Source organism: Gossypium arboreum, chromosome 5 (genome assembly GCF_025698485.1).
Source record: "Gossypium arboreum isolate Shixiya-1 chromosome 5, ASM2569848v2, whole genome shotgun sequence".
Lineage (NCBI taxonomy): Eukaryota > Viridiplantae > Streptophyta > Magnoliopsida > Malvales > Malvaceae > Gossypium > Gossypium arboreum.
Window position 1 is genome coordinate 9,585,525 of NC_069074.1, and position 12,963 is coordinate 9,598,487.

At 31.0% G+C, this 12,963-nt stretch overlaps 1 protein-coding gene across 3 annotated transcripts; it reads left to right on the forward strand.

Moving 5' to 3' along the window:
* The first annotated feature begins 1,505 nt into the window (after positions 1-1,505).
* On the forward strand, positions 1,506-8,207 carry LOC108450300 (metal transporter Nramp6). 3 transcript variants are annotated; one of them, XM_053028942.1, is made up of 14 exons: positions 1,506-1,854; positions 2,069-2,466; positions 3,757-3,835; positions 3,915-3,955; positions 4,278-4,356; positions 4,439-4,543; positions 4,887-4,996; positions 5,181-5,362; positions 5,452-5,521; positions 5,887-6,060; positions 6,229-6,333; positions 6,771-6,902; positions 7,098-7,193; positions 7,663-8,207. In XM_053028942.1, exons 2-14 carry the CDS (start codon positions 2,353-2,355, stop codon positions 7,996-7,998), a joined length of 1,623 nt encoding a protein of 540 aa, XP_052884902.1. In that variant the 5' UTR covers positions 1,506-1,854; positions 2,069-2,352; the 3' UTR covers positions 7,999-8,207. The 3 variants fall into 3 exon arrangements, with proteins under 3 accessions (XP_052884902.1, XP_017603349.1, XP_017603350.1); XM_017747860.2 differs by having other exon boundaries at positions 2,319-2,466; XM_017747861.2 differs by having other exon boundaries at positions 2,328-2,466.
* Positions 8,208-12,963: the final 4,756 nt, after the last annotated feature.

Genomic DNA, 12,963 nt, shown 5'->3' on the forward strand with positions numbered 1-12,963 from the left:
TGCGATTATAAGTCACTTGTTAACCGGTTAGCTTATAAAAAGTTCAAGACACACATAGATAATATGTAGTATTTCAAGAACTATAAAAAAAAAATTACCTTAAAAATTTACACGTCAAAAAGTTCTCAATTTTGTTCTACTCTCTTCTCTCTGAACTTCCCTCAATATTCATATTCTAATCATCCACCCATTCAATGAACTGTTTTAAATTGTTACAGCATCCTCCTTATATCAACAATTTGTTGTAAAAATATGAAAGGAGGATTGAACATAAGAGTTGGGACTTGGGATCATCACTTGAGATATGATTGGCATTATCTTTATATAAGGATAATTCGCAGAGAGCATATATTCCAGAATTTAACAAGTATATCTGCTTTTAAAAGAAACAGCGAGCAAATAGAACGAAAAATTAAGTAAGAAACAAATGTAAATTGATTTGATTAAGAGAGGAGGATAATGAAACACGAATTTTTGGATGTTCTCTAGAAAAAAAGTAAACCCTAAATAAATTTAATTTAATTTAGAAAAATGAAGTGAATCCTGAATTAACGAAAATAACACTCAACCAAGAAAGGAATAGAAGTTATTGAGAAAGAAGGAAAATCAAGTGATTTGTACTCAACTACTCTTTCAGACTCAGTTCTTGTGCGCATGAATACATCCGGCTTTTATAAACCTAATAGCATGTGATGTTTTATAAATAAAACTTAACCATTTTACTGAGGAAGATGAGATTCCTTAGAATACATTAATTTCTGCTTATTCAAGAGTTATCTTATACACTCAACTTTTACAAATAGAGTTTTGGATAAATTTTTATAAATTCGAACAATTATTATTTCACAATAAAATGATTATTTATTTAAAAAATATTTTTTGATGTACAATTAATACATATCTCTTGTGCATAATCCACATTATGTTAGCTCATTAATGACTAAAATTTAAAATATTAAAAATTTATAAATAAATATGAATAATTTTATTTAAATATAAATAAACTATAACTATAGTAATTATTTTCTCAATCTTGACACAAAACAATTGATAAACAAGAGAAAGGATTGTCTTTATTCAATATGATTTTTTTTCTCAAGATATTAGAAAACCTTTTAACAATTGTAGTGTGGAGAGGAGAAAGATTGAGAAAATAATAATTTTAATTATGTTTAAATATATTTAATATTTTTTACTTTTGGTATTTTTGGAATAGTAAACACAAAATTGGATGTAAATGTGATTAAGAAAAATAAAAATATTTCAAATGGTGGACGGGACCTTATGTAAAGAAGATGTGTTGTATATGGATCTTGGCCCACCTATGGACAGATAGGTGACTTCAAATTAAAATTAGTTTAGCCTTCATCAAACTTAAGTCGTAAGAGGTGTAGGATGAGAGCGTGGTTGGTCCATATTGTGGGCTCACCAGGACTATTATAGAAGCGAACTGAGAGGATAACACCCTCAGTTTTTGTACTTTGTAAAGAGAGTGTGCCAGAAACAAACAAGAAACTCTAAGATCTCCTTTCTGTTGTTCCAGAAATTAAACAAAAAAAAAAAACAAAAAAAAACAACACCATTAAATAGTTATAGATTGCGGAGTAGAGCTAAGAGCCCCCACGAAAAAGTCAAAGCTAAGCAACAAAAGCCTAAAGTTGCTGTCGAAGAAACAGTATTAAATTTTAAGAAAGGCAAGAATTCAATTCATACAAAAACTCTCTCTATATATAATAGGAAGAGGGAAAGCCATACTCTACTAAGGAGAAAGGAAACTGAGAGGAAAAGCCACTCTGGGTCTCTCTGATTTTCCCTTCTCTTCCTTTCCTATATACGCTTTTTTCTTAGGTTCAGGTTTGTCTGGTTCTTCACTCTTGCTTCTTTGCTCAGTTTCATTTGCCTTTCTAGAAAAAAAAATTCTATCTTCATTTCATTGTTTGATTTCCCTTTTTACAGATAAACCCACATGATATAACCATTATATTTATATATATTGTCTTTTCATTTTGGTATTGGTTTGTTGACATGATAAGAAAATTGATTTTCCTTTTCTGCAATTTTTATCTAGTTCGAACGCTGTTTTTATTCGACATTTGAAGATTCAATCTCAAAGCTGCGGGTTTTTTTTTTCATCTGTCTTTTGTCTACCATCATGCGTTTTCAAGCCTTTGGTTTTTTCGTCATCAGATGGGAATCAAACACTTTTTTTTTCCTACTTAAACTATTTGGTTTCTACTACGAGTTTGTGTCTGCTTCAACTTTAATGCTCATTTGTTATTTAATTTGCTGACTGGCTTTTAATATTTTTGCTTTTTAAGTTGAATCAGATACGGTAGAGAAGAAAAAGAACGTATGATGGGATCTAATTCCGGGCAGCCGCAGTTCATAGCTAGCACCGGCAACCGGAGTTTCTCAAATGCCCCGCTGATTCAGAATGCAGATACTAATCAAATTGTGGTGCCTGACGTGAGTCTGATTTTTTTTTCCCATTATATAATTTTTATACTTTTTTTTCCTTTTTCTCGAATTATAGGGTCCTCAGAATCGTCGAAACTTATTTTTTTTATTAAATGTTGAAAAGGGTGTTACAGTTGCTTAGCATTAACTTGGCTGGATTAAGTTAGGGGGGAAGTCTTGTCGAAACACCGTTTAAGATTTCGAGGGAGAAAGACTAAACTGACATGAGATTTTGAGTGTGAATTATTTGGTCTTATTCAAATGCGGGTTTATTTGAAGATGTAGGTCCTCATTAGAAGGAACTTTAAATTTACAATACGGGTTGTATATGTAGGAAGGACGGTCAGTTTCATCTTTGGTCGCCAGTTTAAGAATTAGCTGAGGATGAGCTTTTCAATTGTTTACTTCATAAAAGGTTTAGTTAAGATATTGATTTTAATCTCTGATGAGATGAGTTGTCAATGGATTCCGAAATTTGCATGACATACTATGATTTGCCTAAAGTCTTAAGCGAAGTCTGCTTTTGTTGTCAAGATGCGTTATTTTATTAGCCTCTTACTCAGCTGGAACGACTATGTTTAAATCATGGATAATATTTGCGGCGTTCTTTTATCTTTCACTATAATTTCCTTCAAGACACCAGGTTTGAAGATTACAATTTTAAACTAACAAAGCGTTCAGTTCTTGTTTCTTCTATTTCCTGGTGAACTTTGTATTCATATTCACTTATCGCTATGTCTTCTTATGTATTTTGATGCAGCCAATAGAACAAGTATTGAATCACAGTTTTGCTATTTAGTTAGTTCATCTAAGAAGTGCAATGAAAGTGTAGCCTGAGAAATCTTTAAATATGCATAGACATAACCAATTCAATATTGCTATTGTTTAGGAAAGAGTATTTCACAATGTGTGAAATCTTTACTCATTAAAGGAATTATCAATCAGGATTATCCGAAGTGATCCAAATGTTAGAGGCTTGTGGATGTTGTAAACAGAGTGCCTCTGTGTGGTCCTCAATGACTACAGATTATCTAGTCTGCTAAGAATATTGCTCTTCGTAACTGCACACTGGTTAATAGAAATTTGGTATTATTTTTTTTGGATTCTATAAGGTTCCTGCTGGACCATGATATATAAATTTACATTATTTTTTTCTTTTTCTGAATAAATTTCTGTCATTACTAAAAGACAAGTTTTTCATGGTATTTTTTTATTTTAGAATTTACTGTGGTTTTATGTTTAATAATTTAATGCTTTCAAGAACTATAAATTTTTATTAGTTGCATTTTGTTTATGCAGCGGAAAAGCTGGAAAAACTTTTTTGCGTACATGGGTCCTGGATTCCTTGTTTCAATTGCATATATCGATCCTGGAAATTGTAAGACCATTATAAGTTTTCTTTTGTATTCTGAAAAAGTTACCTAAGCATATATTCTAACACTATCTTTGTCTTACAGTTGAAACTGATCTTCAAGCCGGAGCGCAGTACAAATATGGGGTGAGTACTTTCTACTGCAGTTATTTGGCTTGTAAATCATTGTCTTTTTCTGGACAGAATTAGACAACTTGATAGCATGTCCCATTCGTGGAGATTCGGAATACAAATTGACAATACTCGGGAAGTCTTCCCATTTTATGTAAAACTTGCCACTTCGTATCCCTTATTGTAGCCTGTTTGAGCTGCAATAGACACTGCTAACGATGAGTACCTGTGGCGAAGCTAATATTAGCTTCTCCTTATTTTACCTTTTTTTTCTTTCGAAAAGTTCCAAAATTTTACTTCCTCGGTTTCTCTTAAGTTAATTTTATCTTTCTTGCAGTTACTTTGGATCATATTAGTGGCTTCATGTGCTGCTCTTGTTATTCAGTCCCTGGCTGCCAATTTGGGTGTTGTCACAGGTATATATTACTACATATTTTCCGTTTCTATATTTTGCTACTGATATTTCTTTTCATTTTAGCGTTGATTTCATTGTTGCAGGGAAGCATTTAGCAGAGCACTGTAGAACTGAATATCCTAGAGGCCCAAACTTCGTGTTATGGGTTCTTGCTGAAATCGCTATTGTTGCATGTGATATTCCTGAAGGTGACCATAAGATCTTAAAAGCTAAACAAGCTGAGTTCTTCATTGCCACTTGATGAAGATCTTAATTTAATTGGAAATATCTCAAAAGTGAAATAAGACAAAAAACTATATTTTGTATCATCATTTGAAATTAGATGGCATTTCAATTCATTTTGATGTTCATTGAGCTGTGCTTGATTCATAAAGCTTCCACTTCATTTGTGTAATGGCCTTCTAATGCTATTAATAACAGTTGGTTGGGAAGCAATGGACTGAAATCTGGGGCTTATTATCTATCTTTTTTTTTTCCTTCAATTCTCATTTGTTTTCACTGCTTCTGGCTTTTGATCTGTTCCTTGTCCAGTGATTGGCACAGCCTTTGCGTTAAACATGCTCTTCAACATCCCAGTTTGGATTGGTGTCCTATTGACGGGGCTCAGTACATTGGTTCTTCTAGCATTGCAGCAATATGGGGTATGTTTTGTCTGCCCTATGCTTCTAGGTCTTACTGCAGTTTTCTGGTTTGTTTTTCTATGTTACCGGACCAATGATAAGCATCTTTTTGGAATGTTTAATTGATCCAAGATTTTGATTGGTTGGACTAAGCGCAAGCCTTTCTGCCTGTTTTCTTTTCTTTCTTTTTTTTTTTTTTTTTCAGGTTAGGAAACTTGAGTTTTTAATCGCTTTTCTTGTACTTACAATTGCTGGGTGCTTTTTTGCGGAGATGAACTATGCGAAGCCTGTGGCTAGTGAAGTTCTTGATGGGCTTTTTGTTCCTCAACTCAAAGGAAATGGTGCCACCGGTCTAGCAATTTCACTCCTTGGGGCTATGGTTATGCCGTAGGTGTCTTTCTTCTTACGAGTTTCTAGTGATTCCTTCCATATGGCGCACTGTTAATCTGTTGGATGGATTTTGTGCCCTTTTGCAGGCACAACCTCTTTCTCCACTCTGCACTGGTGCTTTCCAGGAAAATCCCTCGATCCGTCCGGGGCATTAAGGTGATTTCTAGGAGAATTTTAAGTTATTTAACCAGACTAGTATTGAACTTGCTTTTCCATTTTTGCAACTAGAAATGTGATCCAAATGTGCTTGCATGCCAACCATGATTGAGAATGGTACAACATCAGCCTCCCTTGAAGGGTGAATGGTATAGTTTACAAAACAAATGAAGTCGGTTAAAGTTGTCGACGCTAATAATCAATTGCTCAAGTAGTAAACTCTTTGAAAGACTTGGTTAGAAGTTGATTTTGCAAAAACAAAATCAACAAGATATTATTCACCACAACAGGAAACCTTTCATGTTAGTGATGATTTTTGTCATGTGCAGCAATGAGCAACATCTGATGTGTTACTTCTTCTGCAGGAGGCTTGCAGATTTTATATGATAGAAAGTGGCTTCGCTTTAATGGTGGCATTTCTCATTAACATATCAGTTATCTCTGTAAGTGGTGCAGTTTGCAATTCATCAAATTTGAATCAAGAAGATCAGGATAGTTGTGAAGATTTAGACCTGAACAAGGCCTCATTCTTACTAAGAGTATGTGGTTCCAAGCCATTTTATGATTTCTTTAGTTGCCCTTTACTTCCCTGGCTCTTTTGAGTTTTAATCAATAGTGCTTATGTTTCTTTATCCTAAGATCATATTTGCGCTCTCCTGACCACGTTCGATTTGGAGTTTGAATATGGTTTATATTGTTGTTTACAGAATGTCTTAGGCAGTTGGAGTTCAAAACTTTTTGCAGTTGCTTTGCTGGCATCAGGTCAGAGTTCTACTATAACGGGAACATATGCTGGCCAATATGTAATGCAGGTACTCTGTTATTGTATGCTGCATTCTTTTGCAGCTCATGTTTCCTTTAAGTTCTCATAATTGAACAATTTAAGCATTTCTATATTGAAAATTTGAAAAGTTAAAAGAAATTGTCACTTTATTGTTATAAAACTTAGCCTTTTTATCACTTTGGTAAAAATTAATTTGTGGAGCTTAGACTGTCATGGGTCCATTGGTTACGGATTAAATAAATCTTGATCATAAACAAACTAAGGGGTTAGTTTGATATGGTAGTGTCAACCAGGTTTAATCATTATTTTTTCTCTTTGAGAACAAAATTACTTCTGTTCTATCTCTTTCATTTCCTTCTATATTTTTTGTTTCTCAAAGTAACTTGATAGTTGTTATTTCTATGGTAGCATTTTAACCTGCGTATCTTATTTGCTCCCTCTTTGAGATCCCCTTCTTTTCTGTAGGGCTTTCTTGATTTACGACTAACACCATGGATCCGGAACATGCTTACTCGGTGCTTGGCAATTGTCCCTAGTTTAATTGTTGCCATCATTGGTGGCTCTGCTGGGGCTGGAAAGCTAATTATCATTGCTTCAGTATGAAATACTTTCTTAATGCTTTCTGTTTCTTTCTTCTTCTTCTTCTTCTTTTTACTTGTATTCACATGTGTCTAGATATCGTCAGCTGTTGGAATATAAAGAGGGGAACTTTTGATAGTTATGGAGGAAAGGCATCATGATTTATGTTTGCATCACCAGCAAGTTAGTTATACCTTGATTTTGTGTTTGCAGATGATATTATCCTTTGAGCTACCTTTCGCACTCATTCCGCTTCTCAAGTTCACCAGCAGTAAGACGAAAATGGGAGCATATGTCAACTCAATTGCGGTAAAGACTATTTCTTCCTTTCCCAATTTATGGCTAAGGTGTTATCTTAGTTACATATATGATACAAGTATTATAACCGACTTTGCTATGGAAAGTTGCTTGACTAAACAGTAACAAAATTATCTGGCTGAGAATCTTTAAAAATCATAAAGTTTTACATGATTTTATTTAGCTCAACTGATTGGTTCGACCTGAAATTTCCCGGAGAGTTTTTTTGTCTTAAATGCTATCAACACATTATTGGGAGCTACCTGAAACAGACCAAGTTATTTAGGAATTTATTTTGATTGTAATCTTCTTGACTATTTTATGTTTTATGAGGGTTTAGGCTCAGTTGTAAATAGAGTTAGGGGACTTGATATTGCTGTGATCTTACGGAGTTGAGCATTTGGGAATTGGGATACTTCCTAACTCAGATACTTGGGTTTGTGTTATCGAACAATCTAGTTAGCTGATAAGTTGTGTGCAGGTTTCAGCTATCACGTGGATCATCGGATCCCTGATCATGGGCATAAACATATACTATCTTATGACGAACTTCATCCACTTGCTTCTTCACAATCACTGGGAGCTTGTGGCAGTTGTGTTTCTGGGAATATTTGGATTTTCAGGGGTGGCGATCTATTTGGCTGCAATAGCATACCTGGTATTCCGGCCTAACAAAGAAGCAACGCACCTTCTGGCATTAACATCCGAAAATCAACATATGGTTGACGATGCGGGCAACACATCAATGTACTGTCTCCCTCGAGAAGATATAGTAAGCATGCAGTTACCTCAGAGACGGCAGACAGAGGACATTTGACTAACAGACTATACCAGCTTATCTACATTGTGAAGGCAGGTTTTACTCTAGTTTTTCGTGTTTTCGTTTAGAGTAGTAGAATAAGGGCTTTACTCGCTAGGAAGGATAGGAAAAAGGGTACAAATCGGAAAACCTTGCCGATTCTAATGTGGCTTTCTCCTGTTTGTGCAATATTTTGATAATGGATTACACTTTCTTCTTGTTCAAAATACTGGTTTTAACATCATTTTCTTTTTAACCTTAACCAATACCTACAATTTGTTAATAGAACGGTGAAATTCCAGTTTCATTGATGCATCTTTTTATCAAGCTAGTATGATTTTCATCCACGCTTTCTTTCGTGTTGGGATAAATATATATATATTTGTTAATTATAGAGTAAAAATTTAAAGGTTGGAATATGCTCTAAATTTTTGTATTATTCATATATTTAGAATTTAGTCTTCATATTTTTACTTTTAGGAAATAGTCCCTTTGACTTTTTGAGTTTAAAATAAACGTCTATTTATTATTACTATTAAAATTTATTTGTTAAATTTATTGACGTGATAATTTAAAATTAAAAAAAAACTCAATTAGTATTCACATGATAAAATAATATTAGAATGTACCTGAATTTCATAAAAAATTTAACAGAACAAACAATCCTTCACTTTCCTTAATATAAAGTAGTATGGATTCTATTTTTATTTCATTCTATTAAACTAGCAAAATCCTTATCTATCCTTTCAACTAGGAAATCTTTGTGTTAAGTTTGAAGTTTAAAATGAATATTTTTCCACTATTCTTAATAGAAAAATACTTCGAATTATATATCCAGTGAAATCTTTTAATGAAAACCAATAATTTATTTTGTAATCATGTTTCCTTTTTAACGTTAAATTTTATTTCGGTCCTTTCATTGCATTGTTCGTTGAGAAAAATGAGATGTGATGCTTTGAATTTATATTTTATGTTTTGTATTGAATTGATTATTTATTTGTATTAAATTATAAAGTAAAATTTTAATAATTAAAATATACTCTAAGTAAGATTTTCAAAACTAAACTGGAGGTTAAATTAGTCTAAATCATCATAAAAATAAAATTATTTAAAAACAAAAATCGATTAAATCTATTTTTTAATCTAATTCGTCCGGTCCATTTCAGTTCGTAGGTCAACTAATTTGATGCTTCTTTTTGGATCAATAACACCATTAACTATTTCGGTTAAAATATTGACATGATTTAAAAAAAAAGACACACACATTTATAACACACACACACAAAACAAAAAAAAAATCTAGTTTGACATGATAAGTTGGAATGAATATTTTGAAGAAAAAAATCGGCCTTAACATTTTAATAGAAATAATTAAGGGTGTTAACTATTTTGATTGAGAGATTATATTTAAAAGTAAAAAAACCAAATTATGTAAAATTAAAGTATAGATACTAGATCATAAATTTAAATATAATATGAACTCTAAGTTGTCGACTATTGTCAGGTGTTCACCTTGTAACACCCCATACCCATACCCGAGATCGGGATAGGATACGAGGCATTTCCAAAATTTTCAAAATAATTTCAATTAATTTATATCATTTAGTATTCATTTTCATGTTTCATGTAACATCCTTTTCATATTATAATTCTCGTATCATATCAAATATTTTATCCGTTGAATCATTGGAGTTTTGATGGATTTTTCAACAGTACACTCGAAGCGTACATTTCCATATTCCATCAATTCATATTCAGAAATAACCCTTAGGACGTTTAATCATCAAGCACTCTCTCGAGTCACATCTTATGTAACTGTAGTGAATCAGGATTACCTTTTTAGGTCAAATCCTACCCACCTTAAGTTATCATAAGGAATCATATATCGTGTAACCGTAGCGAATCAGGATTACCTTTTCAGGTCAAATCCTATCCGCCTTAAGTTACCGTAGTGAATCAAAAATAAATTCTATCCGCCTTAAATTACCGTAGTGAATCATGAATAAATCCTATTCACTTTAAATTACCATAGTGAATCAGGAACAAATCTTATTCACTTTATATTCTCGAGAAGGCTTTTTTCAGATTAACCGTCCGGGTTATCTATTTCTGCAACACATGCAGGAACTCTTTCATTTAGTAAATCACCTATATCCATCTAAAACCCAATATTCAAACAGATTTTATCCTTTTCAAGTAATTTCAGAACATGGATTATTGCTTCATTTCAACATCCATACATTTCATATATTCAATTCAAATATCATATAAAATACAATACAATATTTAAATTGACATATTTAGGTGCTCATTCAAGTTATATGAACCTACCTAACTAAATTGCAGAAATACCAAGATTTAAGGGCATTTTGGTAATTTATCATTTTCCCAATTTTCACTTGATCTTAAATTAATAATTTCATTCAATTTATTAATTTATATAATAAAACAATTCATTCCCTTCAATTTGGTCATTTTTGACATTTTTACAAAATTACCCCCAAAGTTTTACTTTTATTCAATTTAGTCCTTGAGCCTATAACATGCAAATTAACCATACTAGCTGAATATTCATATATATTTTCCTCTTCCTCCTCTCCATTCCACATCCTTAATGTATATAACATGCTTATAAGTAACATTATATATAATTTTACTATTTACTTATATGTTTATTCAAAGCTGTCCATCTGTATCATAGTCACTAGATTATTTTTATCTTAAGATAAAGAACTCCAAATTAAGATCCGATAATTTTCCCTGAAACTAGATTCAGATATCTTCTTACTATAAAATTTTTAGATTTTTTTTGTTTATCCAATAAGTACAGTTTATTCTTTAAAGTTACCCCTGTTATGCTGTCTGACAGTTTCAACGCTTCTTCGCTAAGAATTAATTATCTTATTGTACGAGATTCAGATGATGTTCTCACTTATTTATCTTCAAAATATACTCATTAAGGATTTTAAACATATAAATTCAAGCTCTTAATTATTTTTATCCAATTTTTAATGATTTTCTAAAGTCAGAATAGGGGAACCCAAAATCATTCTGAACTTATCTCACAAAATTTATTATATCTCGTAATTAAAAATTCCATTGCTATACCGTTTCTTCTATAAGAAACTAGACTTAATAAGCTTTAATTTCATATTTTTTTCATCCTCTAATTCGATTTTTAAAATTTATGGTGATTTTTCAAAGTTAGCCTACTACTGTTATCCAAAACTATTTTAGTGCAAGATATTTATTTACCATGTTTATAACAACCTTATTTTCTTTCTCTACACTATTTCTCATTACTTTCTCTTATTTTCTCTTCACTAACATATCAAGAACATAAAATCTTATATAAGAAAACTCTACATTAACATCATTTCCATACTTTTTCAATAGTATCAAACTTAAAAATATATTGAAATCTTGATGTTCTTACCTTATCTCATTGATTTCAATCTTTAACTTGATTTTCTCTCTCCTCCAACTTCTATTTCTTGAATCTAACTTGATATTCTAGCTCCTCATAGTCTCCTTGTCATCTTTCTCTCTTGATAGCTAAGGAAATTCTTTTAATTTCTAAGTTAAAATGGTGAATTTTTGGTGGAAGGACCAAATTGTAAAGAAAAGAAAAGAAAACTTTCTTTCTTCTCTTTTCTTCTAACTGAATTGCATGGATGGAAAGATGATAGAAATTTTCATCTTTCCTTCCTTATATATTAAATAAATTAATAAAAATAATAAAAATAATAAAATATCTCATTAAAATATTAAAATAATATTTATCTTAATTAAATAATTATAAAATATCATCAACATCATCATTACTTTCTAGATTTCTCTCTCTTTGAATTGACCATTTTGCCCTTTATTATCTTTTAAAATTCTATCCTTGGGTCATCATTTAATTTGGTAAAATTATAATTTAGTCCCTCATAGCTCGTCACCTATTCAATTTGGTCCTAATTCATCCATTTTCCTTAGTTTCTAGATCATTCCACCCTTAAAATATTTAAACTATTGGTCCTTTGACTTTTTTATATTTACAGTTTAACCCCTCAAGTTTTGAGTATTTACTCTTAGGCAACAAAACTTTTCACACTTTTACAATTTAGTCCTTTTCTAAATCAAGATATCATAATTTACTTCCCAATGTTTTTCATAACTCAAAACTTCCCTTTTTGTCACTTATTTTCTTTTTTTTTTCTATATCAAGGATAATATCTTACTATAGAAATTGTCGGGTATTACACACCTTTCCAAAAATAGTCTAGATTCAAATCATTATTATACTAAAACATTTTATAACTATCACTACATTTTCATTTTATTTACTAAAAGATAGTTTTTTAAGTATTTTCAATAAGGGAGAAGCTGGAAATTTTTTTAAGGAGCCGAAATGAAATTTTAATTTTTAATAGTCTATATATTTATAATTTTTAAAGGATTAAATCAAATTTTTATAATTTTAAGGGTTTAAAGTAAAATTTTATCTTTATTAATTTAAAATTTTAAAAATTTCTAAAGAACCAAAATAACAATTTTCTATTTTAGAAGGGTTGGACCCCTGCCATTATAGATTCGCCTCGATTTTCAATTAATAAAAATATTTCCAATCATCATAATGATTTTAATAAATTTATATTGAAGTTTTAACAAATATATAATAAACAAATATAATATAATTAAAATTATATAAATACGAATTTGCTAATGTTGTTGGAATATGATTGGATCGGAATTAATTAGTATATCAATTTGGGAAAAATTATTGAATTGGTCTTTAAGTGAATCACTCGAAACCTATAAAAATTTAAATATGATTATTAGATTAAGGATCAAAACTATTAAACTAGCAACTAATTTGATGAGTAGTTAAAAAATTTTAGAACATTAGAATCCGTGAGTTGCTAATTAGCTATTGATAAAGAGAGGAGTGAGAAGTTTTTAACAACTAAAACATGAAAATATAATATTTTCCACACA

Bases quoted from the DNA above. Each gene is read 5' to 3' on its own strand.
- LOC108450300 (XM_053028942.1), top strand. From the start codon at position 2,353: ATGATGGGATCTAATTCCGGGCAGCCGCAGTTCATAGCTAGCACCGGC. The intron at 3,956-4,277 runs GTGAGTACTTTC...TCTTTCTTGCAG, and splicing joins GAGCGCAGTACAAATATGGG to TTACTTTGGATCATATTAGT. The intron at 6,061-6,228 runs GTATGTGGTTCC...TGTTGTTTACAG, and splicing joins AGGCCTCATTCTTACTAAGA to AATGTCTTAGGCAGTTGGAG.